Below are 14,884 nucleotides of genomic sequence, written 5' to 3'. Positions count from 1 at the left end.
AAAGCTTTGGTAATGGGATCCAAAGCCTGTGGAACCATTTTAGGCTGAAATGCAGCTCCGACAGTTGGAAACTTGTGTCCACTAATATTCCTGAGGTTGTTTCTCTCTCTAGGAGAAGCTTTAGCGGTTACATCCAAACGGGTACACCACATTCTGTGTGCCCTAAATCATCATTATTGTTTCACAAGGAGGTACTGCTCTGTCTCAAGGCCTGTGGATAACATTTTCCTTAATTAGCAAAGTAGTGTTTTACCCTCTCTCTCCAGGGGTGCAATTTCTGGCCCAAGTGAGAGGCAAGGAAAATCATTAAACCTCAAATCTCAGCCCTTACACAGAACGCTCGGCTGCCTCAACCTCTCCCTCTCTGACCCAAACCGCCCTAGCACCAACCAGCCATCCCAGCCCTCCGCGTAACTGTTGCGTGTGTTTGCTACGCGATGTTTGTTTTCTTTTTGCAGGTGTAAATTTGAGGCCAAACCTGTGGAAGTTACAAAAACTGGTGATGCAAACAGGAACTGCGAAGTGAAATATGGTGAGTGATGAGAACGTGGAGTAAAACAGGATATTAATTGTAAGAAATGTGAAGTCCTAATTTCTCCCCAGCTCCCCAAATAGGAAGAGAGTGGAAATAAATGCTTCGAAGTAGGATATTCTTGGTGAATTAGAGTGAGTGTTTTCATTTTATCTTCCTAATAATGATTTAAGATGACTTTTGCATGAATTTAAGCACTATAAAGAAATGAAAGCCTGGAAGGAAGATGGTTCTGAGGAAGATTTCCATGCTAAAATATTGAGAATGATTTTCAAAAGCATTTACGTGACTTATAGCCTACATCTCCTGAACTTAAAACTCTTAGGAGAAAACATTTTAAAGGTGCCTGGGGGTGCAATTACGCTTCACAGCTTGAGCAGCCCTAGCCATTCCCATCCCTCCGTGTTCCGACGCCAGCCGAGGCCCCTTCCTCGCGCCCCGCACCAGCTTCCAGCCTACCAGCCCCTGCGCAGGGCGAGTTCAAAGAGTTCAGCTGGCAAAAGCTGCCCAGGGAGGCTGTGGAGTCTCCTTCTCTGGAGATATTCCAGCCCCGCCTGGACGCGGTGCTGTGCAGCCTGCTCTGGGTGACCCTGCTTGGGCAGGGGGGTTGGACTGGGTGACCCACAGAGGTCCCTGCCAACCCTGCCACGCTGGGATTCTGTGAAAATATGCGGTTTTTTTCTCTTCAGGTCTGCAAGCTGGGTCAGCATAGCGAAGGATGCAGCCCCTGCCAGCAGCCGTAGGAGGGGAGGCTGAGGGCAGCAGGGCCAGTCTGACCTCCTGCAACGCAAGAACTTCACCCACGGGGTAGGGAAACCAAACCTTCGTTTGCAAAAATTACTTCAGGAACTCAATACAGATTTTATTTTAATTTTTTACCAGGCCCTTGGCTCGTTGCAGCTCACGACCTTTAGGGAAGGGGACGCCATGTCCTGAAGAACTCATTCATTTCCGATTAGCTCTCTCTTGGCTGTTTGACGGGCATCGTGCCACCTCCCCCTGAACCCCGTGAGCCTTCCCGCTCTCCCACGGAGGCCGCGCCCAGCCCGCAGCTGCCGCCGAGGAGCAGCCGCCCCCGGCGCCTGGCACGGCGGCTGCGAGGACGCCCCAGGCCGAGCTCCGGGCCGCTGCCCCCGGCCCAGCCTCCAGTCCCCCGCTCCTCGGCCTGACGGGTCCCGGCCCGGCCCGCCCCGCCGGGCCCCGCCCCGCCGCCGGAAGCGCCGACCCGGAAGGCGCTTAGAGGTCACGCCGGGCAAGATGGCGGCGCCCAGGCGGTGAGGGGAGAGGGCGGCGGGAGCAGCGGCGCGGCCATGAGCGCTGCCCGCCGCTGCAGCCCGCCTCGGGCGCTGGCAGGTACGGCCGGCAGCGAGGGCCCGGCGGGGGCTGGGGGGCTGAGGGGCTGAGGGGGGCCGTGCCCGGCCCTGCGCGGGGCCGGTGGGGCGGGCAGGGCCGGGCCGGGCCGAGCCCACCCCGGGGCTGCGGGTGGTCCCTGGGGCTGCCGTGTGCCCGTGTGTGCCCCTCTGTGCGGGGATGCAGGTCCCGTGTCGCTCAGGGGCGGCCTCTCGGCGCCTTTGACTTCGCAGCTGCTTCCCCTCAGGGCTGCTTGTGCCCTTTCGCTAAGATGATTTTACTGATATCGTGTGGAGATGGGCGCGGAGGAAGCAGAAACATCTCTGGAGAGCTGGGAGATTGGGGAGGAAGCCCCCGGAGCGTCAGGGCACGTCTGCGCTTTCGGTTCCCTCACCGGGAGCCTGCGAACCTGCCCTCCCCGCCCCAGCAGCCCCGCTTCGCGGCGGTGGGGTGGCCTCTGTCGCAGCTGGCCGTGGGCCTTCAGCCGGAATTAGAAGCAATCTCGGGGCAGAGAAGGACCTGGAACCTAATGTTCTGATTTTTTTCCTTACGTAGGGTTGTTTGTCTGGCACCTGAAGAACCCTGGGATACGGCAGATACCGTGCCAGTTTGTCCATCTGTGCCGCGTAGCCAATGACAGGCTGATCACATTTCAGTACTTTAACTTTCTCAAACGAATGGTAAGTCAGGGAGCGTGTTTGTCCCGTGTTTCTCATTCTTTAATTCGTTTGCTCCCATGTGATGAATACAAATGGAGATTGCTTGATAGAAATAGAATGTTTCATATCTGCCCAGCTCAGGCAATTCCAAGGGTCTCCTTTTCTGCCTTGCATCAGAGTGAAGCGCTTGGCATCAAAACCGTTTGAGGTTGGAGGAAACCTGCTGTAGCAAGGACAGTGCCTGGTGCTGTGGTGTCTCCTCCACTTGCCTGGGGTCTTTCCATCCCTTTGGAGTGGGGCACTCATCTCCCGTGGAGAATCATGAAGTGAAATGATTTCTAAAGTTATTATTTATGAAAATGCTGAAAAGAAAGTCAAATCTTGGCTAGCAGTCATACAAGTGGCAGGCAGAACTCACTTGTGGAGGTAGTGTGTTCTGTCTGAAGAGTTAATCTGTTAATTTGAATCAAAACTCCTCAGCTCGTTAGCTGAATTGGTTGCATTCTATAGCGTGCTGTTAGTTTTAGGTATTGAAAAAGCTTTAATTATTATTCAGCCCCTTGAAGTTGCACCTTCTGCTTTGAACGGTTTTGTCACATGTAAGAGGATGGTAGTAAAAGAGATATTTTGGTCTGTGCTGAGTTGTGTCCTGCTTGTAGTACTGTGGAGCTAGAACTATGAAATACGGATAAGACTAAGTCTGACAGCAAATGACTGCTTTGATCACAAGAAGCGTGTACATATCTTGGCATTTTTTGAGCTTCAGTCCTGTATGAAGCAAGAGATGGGGGTCTCTTCCAAGCTTCTGGGGACCACGAGCGCTTCTCGAATTTTTTTTTCTCCCCCTATTGATTTGAGCTGTATTCACATCACTCATTCAGAGTCAAAAAGTTTCAGATCCCACTTGCTCATTATAATTATTAACGTGTAAATGATCAATTAAAGCACAGTCTTTTTATGCGTGTCTCTTGTGCTTGAAATACATAGACTAATTTAGGAAAGAAAATAGAAAGACAGGAGAATCTAAATGCTCTTTCTCTTTTTCTGTGTTTTATTCTGTAAGAGTTCTGAAAGAGAGGAAACACCTGTCTCCTAACTTTTCTTTCAATATATGCTCATTTGAACTCCTCTTGAAAATTGTTAAGTCTAGTTAATTAGCATAAAGTATGGGGTAAGTAGTAGTTATTGATGCAGGTGTGAGTTGAAAGCTGCCCTTGTAATACCTTGTCCAGCTTCAGCAACTATTTTGCATGTAAGCACTTGAAATTCAGGTGAACTCAGTCGTGTCACCCTAGGAGGTAATTCTCCTAACAATAACAATAATATAGCAGTAACGTTGGTGTTGGTAATAACTTGAAATGGACAGAAACATCTTCTTAACTCTTCGTCTTACCATTTCTCCTTCTACTTAGTATGTAACACAGTACAACAAAGACCTCAGCCAACGAGCAAAACCGAAGTCAGATTCAGTTGCATCTCCTTTTCGTGAGCTTCAGCAACTGGAACAAGAAAAAAAGATTATACACAAGATTAGACCAATTCCACCTGTTCATCAACGTTTGCCTGAGACATCAAGCAGAAATGAGTGGAGAGAAATAAAGTCAGCTGCGGAAACTGAAGACTCGGTCACAGCAGTAAGAGCAGAATCCAAAGATGACAGACAATGGAAAGAAATGAAGCTACGGCTGGATGATTTGCCGGGAATTTTGGCACGCTTGTCCAAAATTAAGCTTACAGGTACTACTGGTCGTTTGTTTCACTTCTGTGCATCCTGTTTGATGTCAGAGCTCTTTAGTGTGTTACTGGTGCTGTGTAGGTTTTTGTGTGATAATTCCCACTTTACTGACACAAGGTAGCTGGGTCAGTTCCATCAAATGTGTGCAGGGAAAAATTCTTTAATGGAAGCATTTAATCATTTTCCCATTAAATTTGTTTAAAAAACAGTGAAGAGGAGCTTGCATCATATCGTTAGCTGGCTTTTCAGAATCATGAGCAAGTGTTAGGGCAAAAAATACAGTGAAACTGTGTTAGGAAGTCAATTTACAAGCATTGTATTAAGTATTTGAAGTCGTCTTGCTTAAGTTCACCAGTGTTCCATCTTATTTACTTACTGTTCGTTTCAGTACTGCTTGTTGTGGAATTAGTATTAAAAGTACCAACAACAGATAATCCGAATGATTTCATATTTTATAGAGGAAAATATTTGTGTGACCAATTATATTTTCTAAAATAAGATATAATTTGCTTCTATAGTCAATGACAGCATTGTATCTTCAAACCAGCGGTTTGTTAAGCAATTGCTTTGTAGCCTAACTACCTTTTCCCTTGTTCTAGTAGTAATACATAAGAGCTATAAATTACTTCTTTGCCAATAGGTAGTGCTATATATACTTTTATGTCTAAGGGAACTCTAATGATCTGACCAAAGCCTTACATCTTGTCTGTATCTGGGCCAAGAACAGAAATATGATTTCCTAAGTCCCTACTGTGGTGCTTTCTCCAGTGGGTGAAATAAATTCTTGATAATGAAACTGTTGTTCTTTGCCATAAAGATTTATTATAAAAAAAATCCTGAGTTCAGTTTACTTTTTGAAACTTTTTGTCTTGCAATATATACCTTTTCATTGTTTGTTTCTCTGCGGAAAAATTGTACTGACCGCATAAATATACAATGGAATTTTAGATTTTTCTGTAATAAAAAGCCTTATAGTTTTCGGTGTTGATGAGCCATCTCATGTTTTGGTCTTGGCAAAACTAATCTTGTCTGTATGTCCAAGTGTTCTTCCTCATTATTTGTAAAAAAACTCAAGGTGTTGTTTTTTTTTTTTGTGCTGGTAAAGAGTTGGGTTAGCAGACTTGAGGGATGAAAAGCATGTCTTTTGGTGCTTTACCATGTCAGAGTTACATGTTAGTCTTGGTAATTTAAGATTTAGGAATATAAAACTTACTGGCACATTCAGCAGGTATCAGGATTATTGTACTTCGAATTTGCAACAGCTTTGTGGCACTTACAGCCTCAGCTATTGCCTATTCCTTTTTTCTGCGTAATATAGGTCTTGCCTGTATCTCCCCCATGCTGTTCAGTTTTAGTAATATTTTGTTTCTGTTTGGCTCACCATGGATAACTTAAGTGCTACATGAACCCTTAGCTCTTGTGGCAAATTTTTGATGCGGTGATTTTATTTAAGTGGCTCTTTTATGTGAACTTGAAAGCTGGCTAGTTACTGAAGTAGAATTAAACGGGTAGATCCAGAAATTAAAAGTTAAAATGCAGTGATTAAGTGACCTCCTTAAAAAGGAGAGGGAGAGAATGAACTTGTTGCTGGTATTCCTTACGGGCAGGCTGAGTGTTAGTACCATATCAGGGCATTACTGGTGCTCCTCAAAACAGGAGTTTCAAGAACTACACCAAGTTGTGAGAGGGTCTTTTTCTGGAGAAGATAATTTTTTGTGATATTTTTGTTGTGTGTCCTCCGTGTTGCTGTGAAACTCCAACAGCTTCTAGTAGGCTCTTGTTTAACTGCAAAAGGCAATACTGACAGGCAAGAAAGTACCGCTCTGGTTTTAAAATAGGGTGTGCTTGAAACCTGCGGAAGGTGACGTTGCGGAATTTCGTTCGCTTCACAGTTGTCTGTTGTTTTGTACGAGTCTGCACTCTGAGATGTGCTGTTCTTGATCCAAGGTGAGCGTAGGGAACTTTGTACCTGTGGAGAAGGTACAGAGATAGGAAAGAAACTTGGTCTCTCTTCTCGTTGTGATCTTTGTGTATTTGGTGGGGAAGGTGATCTGGGGTGGGGAGACTTTATTGAAAGTAGAAAGTGTAAAAAAAAAAAAAAAAAGTTGGGTGAAGAGGGGTTTGTGGGAGGGGGGGTTCTGTTGTTGGTCTGTATTGGTCAGAGGGTAATGTAGGAGACGGGAACAGGAAAAATGTTGGGTGTAGTGTGTGGAGCAAGGAAATGGAATCAGCTTTTTTCCCCAACTTGTGTAATCATTTAGACAAATTATATATTCTGCAAAGAATATGGTGATGTAGTTCTTTGATTTTATTTTTTTTTCAAGACAAATAAATTCTCTGAGGTCAGTTTTTCAGTTACAAATGGCATGCAGCTCAATTCCTTTCACCCATGAAGTTCTGATAGATCTCATATCCTGTGTGGGTTTTTTGGCAGACGCTTTATTTATGCTTTTCAGAGTATGAAATAACAAAAAAACAAACTCTGCATTATGCTAAAATGGGACTTCCTTATGCCCTGTTCTTTTCCTGCTGCTGGAGTAAAGAGAATGTTTGTTTGTGTTCTGAACTGTAATTCACCTTTGGAAGGAAATGAGTTGAGCTATTACCATACCCTCCTGCTCCATGTAAACTGCAGTTCTTGTGACCCTGTCATTAGAAGCTCTGCCTTACCAACAGGAAAAGGGTTTTGTTTGTACTCTTTTGCCATAGAAAACAATTAGGGAACTTTTAATTACTTGTCGCATAATCTACCTTTTTGGGTTCGGTTTCCATCTTTTCCCTTCTCCGCGGTGTTCTGTGTCAGCTGCTGTCTGAACAGCTGTATCTCACCGTCCAGGCACTTGGAAAACTAACACATCTCTCTGATAAGTTTTCAGAATTATAAATATCATTGTTTTGAACTTTATCCTAAAGTTTCTGTGTAACTGAAAATAGGAGAGAGACATGTGAAGGTATGGTAATAGAAGGAAATTCTAATAATTTACAATGGAAACACATAAAGAATTTCAGGTTGTCTCATCTTAAATTTAACTTCAAGTTTACATTCAAGTAATGTTTTCCCCAGTGATCACTTAGATGGAAACTAAGATGAGCCCTATGTAAAAACACAGGAAAATTTAAACTTCAGTTTCTAATGTGGGAGAAGTGTGATGAAGACATGATACGAAAAATGCCGAGTATTCTCACTAAATATTTCTCTATGGTTTGTGAACATTTTCTTGTTGTTGCTTCTGTAATAAAGGATGTCTTGAGCGTTGGTCTTTTGGTGAGGACAACCAGCGAGATGTACAGCACCTTATGTAGAACCTGTCTCAGAAGTGGATATATCAACATGACTCGGATGTAAACTTAACTGCTAATTTCTAAACAGCTGTAGAATTTTTAATCTAACTTACAAGCCTGTTGAGGAAGGGGCTGTGCGTCCAGCATATCTCAATCTCTGCTGTGCCTGGGAGAGTTGAGTTGTAGCTGTCTTCGCTGGATAAAGAACTGGCTGAATGGCTGAGTGCAAAGAGTGGTGGTGAATGGAGTTAAATCCAGCTGGCGGCCGGTCACAAGTGGTGTTCCCCAGGGCTCAGTTTTGGGTCCAGTCTTGTTTAACATCTTCATCAATGATCTGGATGAGGGAATTGAGTGCTCCCTCAATAAGTTTGCAGATGACACCATGTTGGGCAGGAGTGTCGATCTGCTCGAGGGTAGGAAGGCTCTGCAGAGGGATCTGGACAGACTGGATCGATGGGCCGAGGCCAACTGTATCAGGTTCAACAAGACCAAGTGCTGGGTCCTGCACTTGGGTCACAACCCCATGCAACACTGCAGGCTTGGGGAGGAGTGGCTGGAGAGCTGCCTGGTGGAAAAGGACCTGGGGGTGTTGGTCGACAGCCGGCTGACCATGAGCCAGCAGTGTGCCCAGGTGGCCAAGAAGCAGGGAGGGGATCGTGCCCCTGTACTCGGCACTGGTGAGGCCACACCTTGAGTACTGTGTTCAGTTTTGGGCCCCTCACTCCAAGAAGGACATTGAGGGGCTGGAGCGTGTCCAGAGAAGGGCAGCGACGCTGGTGAGGGGTCTGGAGAACAAGTCTTACGAGGAGTGGCTGAAGGAACAGGGGCTGTTCAGTCTGGGGAAGAGGAGGCTGAGGGGGGACCTTATTGCTCTCTACAACTGCCTGAAAGGAAGGTGTAGTGAAGCAGGTGTTGGTCTCTTCTCGCAGGTAACTAGTGATAGGACGAGAGGCAATGGCCTCAAGTTGCATCAGGGGAGGTTTAGGTTGGATATTAGGAAAAGTGTCTTTACTGAAAGAGTGGTCAGGCACTGGAACAGGCTGCCTGGGGAAGTGGTGGAGTCACCATCACTGGAGGTGTTCAAAAAAATGTGTAGATGTGGCACTTTGGGGCATGGTTTAATAGGCATTGTGGTGTTGGACTGGTGGTTGGACTTGATGATCTTAGAGGTCTTTTCCAACCTAAGATTCAATGATTCTTCAGGCTACTGTAACGTGAATCTCCTTCAGAAAGTCGTGCCAGAGCCCATGTTTCAAACGTTTATCTACCTTTCCTTTATCCTGTATTTTAATATACTACAGTTAATAATTTTATGTATTAGTTTGTATCTAAAGGTTTTCTTCATTCACAGTTAACTGGTGTGTTTTTATGCAGAGATCATGTACAAAGTCACAGTCGCTCCCCTGAAGTCTGTCTGGTTTTTTTATGGCATCTCTTTGCAAAGCATATTTACCTTCCAACTCTTCAAAGGTGTTTTATAGTTTTGGTAGTATTTTTTTCCAAGTACAGTTTAATAGTCAATCCAGTAAATCATGTTGAACGTTGCTTTTCTGTGCTGATTACTGAGGAGTTGCTTCAGATCTCACTGGAGTGGCTTCTGCACTTGGTATCTTGCTTTGGTTCCATGTGCGCGGTGTCCCTGCAGAGTCATGGGGCCCTCAAAGGCACACTTCAGGAAGTCATCTTACCTGTTTTCCCCCAAGGCAGGATCACCTTTAGGTGAAGCATTCCTGACTTGATGCTGCTTTGTCCTTTCTTAAAACCAGCCAGGGAATATACAGCTTCCCTGGGCAGTTTGTTGCAGTGTGTTACTGCCCTGACTCGTGAAGAGTGTCTCTAACAGAAACCCTCCTTTGATTCACTTTAAGTGTGTTACTAGTTCTCCAAACACTAAGAAGTCTGGAAACTTCCTCAGGGTAACCTTATGTTTTGCTGTGCTCCTCTCATTGAGGATGTGAGATGTTGTCTGGTTGTATCTAGCTCTCAGAGTTCAACCCAGTATCTTGTTAACGTTATGTACAAAGAGTTGAGAGTAAATTATCTCTGGTTTTTTCATGGTCTGTACCTGAGAGCTAAAATAGGCTAGCCTGAGGTGTTTACACCTCTGTAAATCTGGAGTAATTAGTCATCTTTAATAGAGTCATTCCAGGGTTTACGATGGTCAAGTGAGAAACAAACCTATTGTGCTTTTTCCTCATCAGAATGTAATGTGCATGTTATGGACAGAATCACAAGACTGATACAATGAATTCTCGGAGGCCCATAAATTTGTTTGTTTGGTTTTTTTAAGGTAAAGATTTACATATCATTTTGATGCCATCTGATTGTTAGTAGCTCCTTCTGCAGGAAGGAGGATGTGGACATTCCCCAGTCAGGTGCCAAAGTTCTTTTAAAGGCAGATTTAGAAGCATATATGCTTTGGGTTTTCAAATCTTGTTTAAAATATGTGAATCTTGGCACAGAGAAAACATGTTTCATAAATTGAAATGGGAGGTTCTGGATTGAAAAAAAAGTTTCACCGTGAGGAGAATCAAACTTTGAAGCAGGTTGCCCAGATATGATGTGAAACTGCCATCCTTGGAGATGAAGAAGCCCTAAAGGACCTGGCCTGAATTCAGTGTTGACCTTGCTTTGAGCAGGAGGTTGGACTTGATGATTGCCTGTGATCCCTTCCAATCGGAATTACTCTCTGTTGTTGCTAGGCAATGTTAGACAAAAACCTAGGAGTAAAGACTACCAGCTACAAAATCGTGCATGGTTTCGATGTCATGGACTTGCTGACCTACATTCAAGATTTGCAAAGTGGACAAGTACGATAATCTATGAGCATTTTTAGTTTTAGAAAGTGAAGTTAGAGCGTTTTTTTTAATTGGTCCCTTTTTAAGAGAATAATCTTGTCTTGTTTACTAGAAAACAGCCGGAATTTATTGGACACATTGCTTACGTATGCATTTGTGCCTGTGCGTTAGCGATCCTGTAGCACAGAATGGTTGAACTGGAGATCAGAAGCCTGAGACGTTTGCTACTGACTTGCGATGTCATCATGAACATCCTACTTCATCTCTGTCTGTTGTGTAAAACGAAGGTGATGGATATCCAGCTTTGCATAATGACTCTGGAGTGTTACCAAACCGCTACATAATGGAGCAACAGTGACTAAATAAGGTGCCCATGTTGTGTTCATAGGCTAAAAATCTGGTAACAGCCGCTCTAGTAAAAAAATCCATTTGCTTTAGTGAAATGTCAGTACATTTCCACTTTGTTCTGGAATAATGTCATTTATTATGGCATTTATTCTTTAAATGGTAGCTTTAATATAGGCAGAAAGTTTGACAAAGATTTATCAGTATATATTGTTTAGATTATTACTAGTCTACACTTATTCTCAGTTCTAAATATATTTCATATGCCTGTCAAAGTAGTTGTCATTTTGTGGTTATTAGAACGGTAACTATTATCCTATCAAAGAAAGAAAGTGGTAGCTTTCTGGCAATTTGTTTTCCATTCTACAAAGAAAACCAATGAAATAAAAAGAAACTGTTATTACAGTTTAGTTTTTGCAAAGCACTTTAAAATTGTTCGATGGTAAAAAGAGATTATCTGGTCTGTTTGTAATATTGCACTTGCATTTTGTATGATGTGATGCAAAGACTTGTTTGACATTATTGTCCCAAATTTAAGTTTGCTTCAGGGTTTTGGCCTTCTTCAGTGTGCAGATTGTAATCTGCAACTAAACTTAGATGTGCCTACACCCAAACAAATCTTAAGTTCATAAAGGAAATACTGGTCAGTTGTATAGCACTAACACTGATGCTACATTTGGCATTCCGGAAACCAAACTGTGAAATCTCTGGAAGGAAAATTCCATCAGCTTCTGGAAAGCTGGTTTGCTTGAAGGAGTGTATAAACGTTTGTAGTCAGACAGTGAAATTGTTTCTTAAAGTAGTGATGCATTTGCTTTTGTCCTTTCATGTCTACTGATACATCATCAGTACACGGGCAGAAAAGAAATCTAAAGCTGAATTGGTTTGCTTTGGCTTTACGCACTTTTATTTTGGCTTGGCTAGTTTTTAATAGGAGGTAAACAAGGTATGGCATAGCCATTCACGTGCTATAAATACAGATACAGGGTTTTCTAAAGGCAATTCGCGTTACAATGAAGTTGAAGAAGAACGTAAAGAATACACTGTAGGCTTTTTGGATGTGTTTTTATGCTAGAAGCAGTATAATTTACTCTTTTTGTCACCAATCCATTAGCATTTTCTTTTTCATTTACATTGAAATGGGCGACAATGTCCCCTGGTAATTTTTGTTGAAGCTAGAGATGTTTAAAGGACTGAAAATTAGGTTTAGGCTGAGATCATAAGTTTAAATCCTGGCTTCTTTTTGAAGAGCATGTATAATGCCAGCTCTCATCAACAAATCTTGAAAGGATCAATTCCATCTATTATACAATAAGTTGAAGTTAATTTGGCCCCTAAAGCACTAAACTAACAGGGATTAAAAAACAAACAGAGTCAATGACCTCATTCCCTTGATGTGATCTCAATTAAATATACTTTTCCTCCATGAGGGAAGTAGAAGAGTAAATTATTGCTTCCACAGTAAAAGAAAATAAACTTCCCAATCCAAAGGGAGCGTTTTCTTCTTTGCTCTTACCGTGTTGCATTCGAATTGCTGGGCAGTGAGGCAAGCGGGGAATGCCTGGTGTTCAGACACGAGTGTCCAAGCAACTAAAAATACCTGTTTCAATGGGATAAGTGAGAGGATGTACCACAACCTTTTTTAATGAGATCCTGATAAGTCACACTGAAATGACTGGCTGAAATTAATCTGGAGAAATCAATGGGGACTTTAATTAGTGCTGTAGCTGTACAGTATTAGAATTTCTTTGAGGTCAGTGTAATGGTAATGTTACACTGACTGTTTGCCAATCTGCTCCACCTTTCTTCTTCAGTAAATGAGTTGGTGTTTTCCTATAATAAATTGGTGTAAAGTGCTCTCTAAGATAAGTTTTAATTAAATTCTTGTCTAGAAGGGAACATGTGATTTATTATGCAAAAAAATGAATGTAATCACTCTTAGAAATGCAAACGCCACTGTTTCACCGTCATCTTCTCAGTGTATTTTATAACTCTCAGTTGCACACCAAGGCATTTCAGATATTCCTGTGCACTCTACTAAGAAGGCTCCAGGAGTTTTGAAACCAAGATGCTATTGTATTTATATAATAAATGGAGCCCAGTCTTCCAGAAGTGATCGGTACCTGCAAGTCCGTTAGTCTGCCCAGTGGGGTCACGGAACCGGTGGTTGTTTCACAGGCGTGGGGCTCCGTCGTAGGTTCAGCGCGTTTCAGAAGTCGCTGAAGGGGCTGCCGTGCGGGCCAGATGCTGCCGCGGGGAGTCAGAGCCAGGGGACGTTCCTTGGCACCGGGCACGGACCCTGACGCCGCGCTCCAGCCCGCCTGCATGACAGCCGTCTGCGCCGCAGCCTGTGCAGCCGCAACCGGGCGACGTGATTAACGTGTATAATAATACTATGTATATTATTATAATAATATTCAGCTGCCAGTGGGTTTTAATACTTAGAGAAAAGTTTTGATGAGCAGCAAGTTTTCTCCACTGTCTTTTTAGGATTAAAACCTAAGGTTCTTATGCAGGCACGGTTCTTAAAATTAGCACTTTGCATGTGCATCCTTGCTGGCAGATCTCTGCCATGACATTTAGTTTTTCATCTCAAGTAACGCTGCTTAGTAGATAATCCAGGTATTTTCAGTCTGCAAAGGTTATTTATTTGTCATTTCACTGCAGACAAACAGGAGACTTTGCAGCAATCAGGAAGATAAGAACATTTTGATACTTTGATTTGAGCTAGCTGAGGTCTGGAACACATAATTACATGCAGAATATATTTTAAATACTTTAATAACTATTAATTTCAGATTGTAAGGTTCAAGGTCATGAGTAAGGTATTCAGTGAATGTGCTGACTTATAAGGAATTTTTCATGCCATACTACTTCTTGCCAAAAGCAAGGTTCCTAAGACCTGTTATTTGGGTAATTACAATATTAAGGTTGAAACTTGGGTATCTTTTGTTTTAAGGATGTGACTTGCAGTGCTATACTAAAGTTATAATTTTGGATGACAACTGAAATAGATTTTTATTAATCCACTCAAATGTTGAGGCCTTTAAGAGTTGCTAGGTCCACGTAACGATGTGGTTGTACCTTCTGCCTGAAGTGGACATGTCAGATGGGAACGGTGTGAGCAGGTACTTGTACAGCTTCACCGGCCGTAGCCTACGTCCCTGAGCCTCTGTCTAACTCTCTGCGCTGCTGAAGTCTGCTACAATTTGATATAATGCATATGTCTCCATTTAGGATTTTTCCTGCTGTTTTTCTTCCATGCTAGACTTTGCCATGGCATGTGAGTTACTGGAACAAATGCGTCTTCTGTACGTGTGAAGCAGCTTGATCCTGTAGCAAATCCATAAAATAGGGAATACAGAGCCGTAAGCCGTGTTCTTACCTCTTCTGCTAATGTGCTGATGCTTCTAGGTTTCTCGTTTCATCCCTGACAGTTCTTCTCATCTTTGACTTCTGTATGTATAGTATTAGTACTAATTGTATGCAGTTCCTGGAGCTATTTTGATCCATAAAAGTAGCAAAAAGTTAATCTGCACCAAGGTTCTTACAGGGTTTAAAAACCTTTAATGGTATGTAGAAGGGAGATGGTTTCTTGTTGGTGCCTTGAACTGTGCTCTTGCTTGTGTTGCAGCCCTGGTTGTAAGCACCGCGTCTGCTGGCTTTGCCATGGCCCCGGTCCCTTTTGACCTGACGTGTTTCCTGCTCGCCTCCCTCGGAACTGGCCTGGCGTCCTGTGCTGCCAACTCCATCAATCAGGTGAGTCCATCCATACCGCAAACTGGTGTCGTCCTGGCTGCTGAAGTGCTGCCAAGGAGTGTAAACGGATGGCTGGGAGTGCTGCGCCTTCAGCTGCCGCGCAAGCTCTGAGCCACTAAAACTGACACCGCGAAAGGAATTAAAGTCTGCGAGTTAAAGTTGCTAGGCACAGTGTGTTTACTCAGAATGGAGTTGATCAGGTTTTAAGCCTCCCAATAATAATGTTTATCTTGATAATACCAAGCCTGGGTCACTGCAAATGACATAGGAAGAACGGTGTAATTGGAGTGTAAGAATAGGCATCGGGGCTCCAGCCTTACGAGCCTGGTCCCTCAGTTGTGTTATTGTATGACCTTGTCCAATCTGGGTAAAGAGTGGCTCAGCACCGTTCTAAATGTCTGTAGTGGGACTTTGATGGGGTTTA

The 14,884-nt window shown here is 43.4% G+C and overlaps 1 protein-coding gene across 1 annotated transcript in view; it reads left to right on the top strand.

Moving 5' to 3' along the window:
• The first annotated feature begins 1,764 nt into the window (after positions 1 to 1,764).
• COX10 (cytochrome c oxidase assembly factor heme A:farnesyltransferase COX10) overlaps positions 1,765 to 14,884 on the top strand; it is a 109,239-nt gene continuing 96,119 nt past the window's right edge. The window contains exons 1-4 of the mRNA XM_075441074.1: positions 1,765 to 1,885; positions 2,438 to 2,562; positions 3,954 to 4,278; positions 14,336 to 14,460. Coding sequence (XP_075297189.1) covers positions 1,843 to 1,885; positions 2,438 to 2,562; positions 3,954 to 4,278; positions 14,336 to 14,460 — 618 coding nt within the window. The 5' untranslated portion in view covers positions 1,765 to 1,842. The remainder of the gene's footprint in view (positions 1,886 to 2,437; positions 2,563 to 3,953; positions 4,279 to 14,335; positions 14,461 to 14,884) is intronic.

The sequence above is a fragment of the Opisthocomus hoazin genome, chromosome 21, assembly GCF_030867145.1.
Source record: "Opisthocomus hoazin isolate bOpiHoa1 chromosome 21, bOpiHoa1.hap1, whole genome shotgun sequence".
Lineage (NCBI taxonomy): Eukaryota > Metazoa > Chordata > Aves > Opisthocomiformes > Opisthocomidae > Opisthocomus > Opisthocomus hoazin.
The sequence above is the reverse complement of the archived record's forward strand: the minus strand, read 5'-3'. Positions and strand labels throughout refer to the sequence as shown.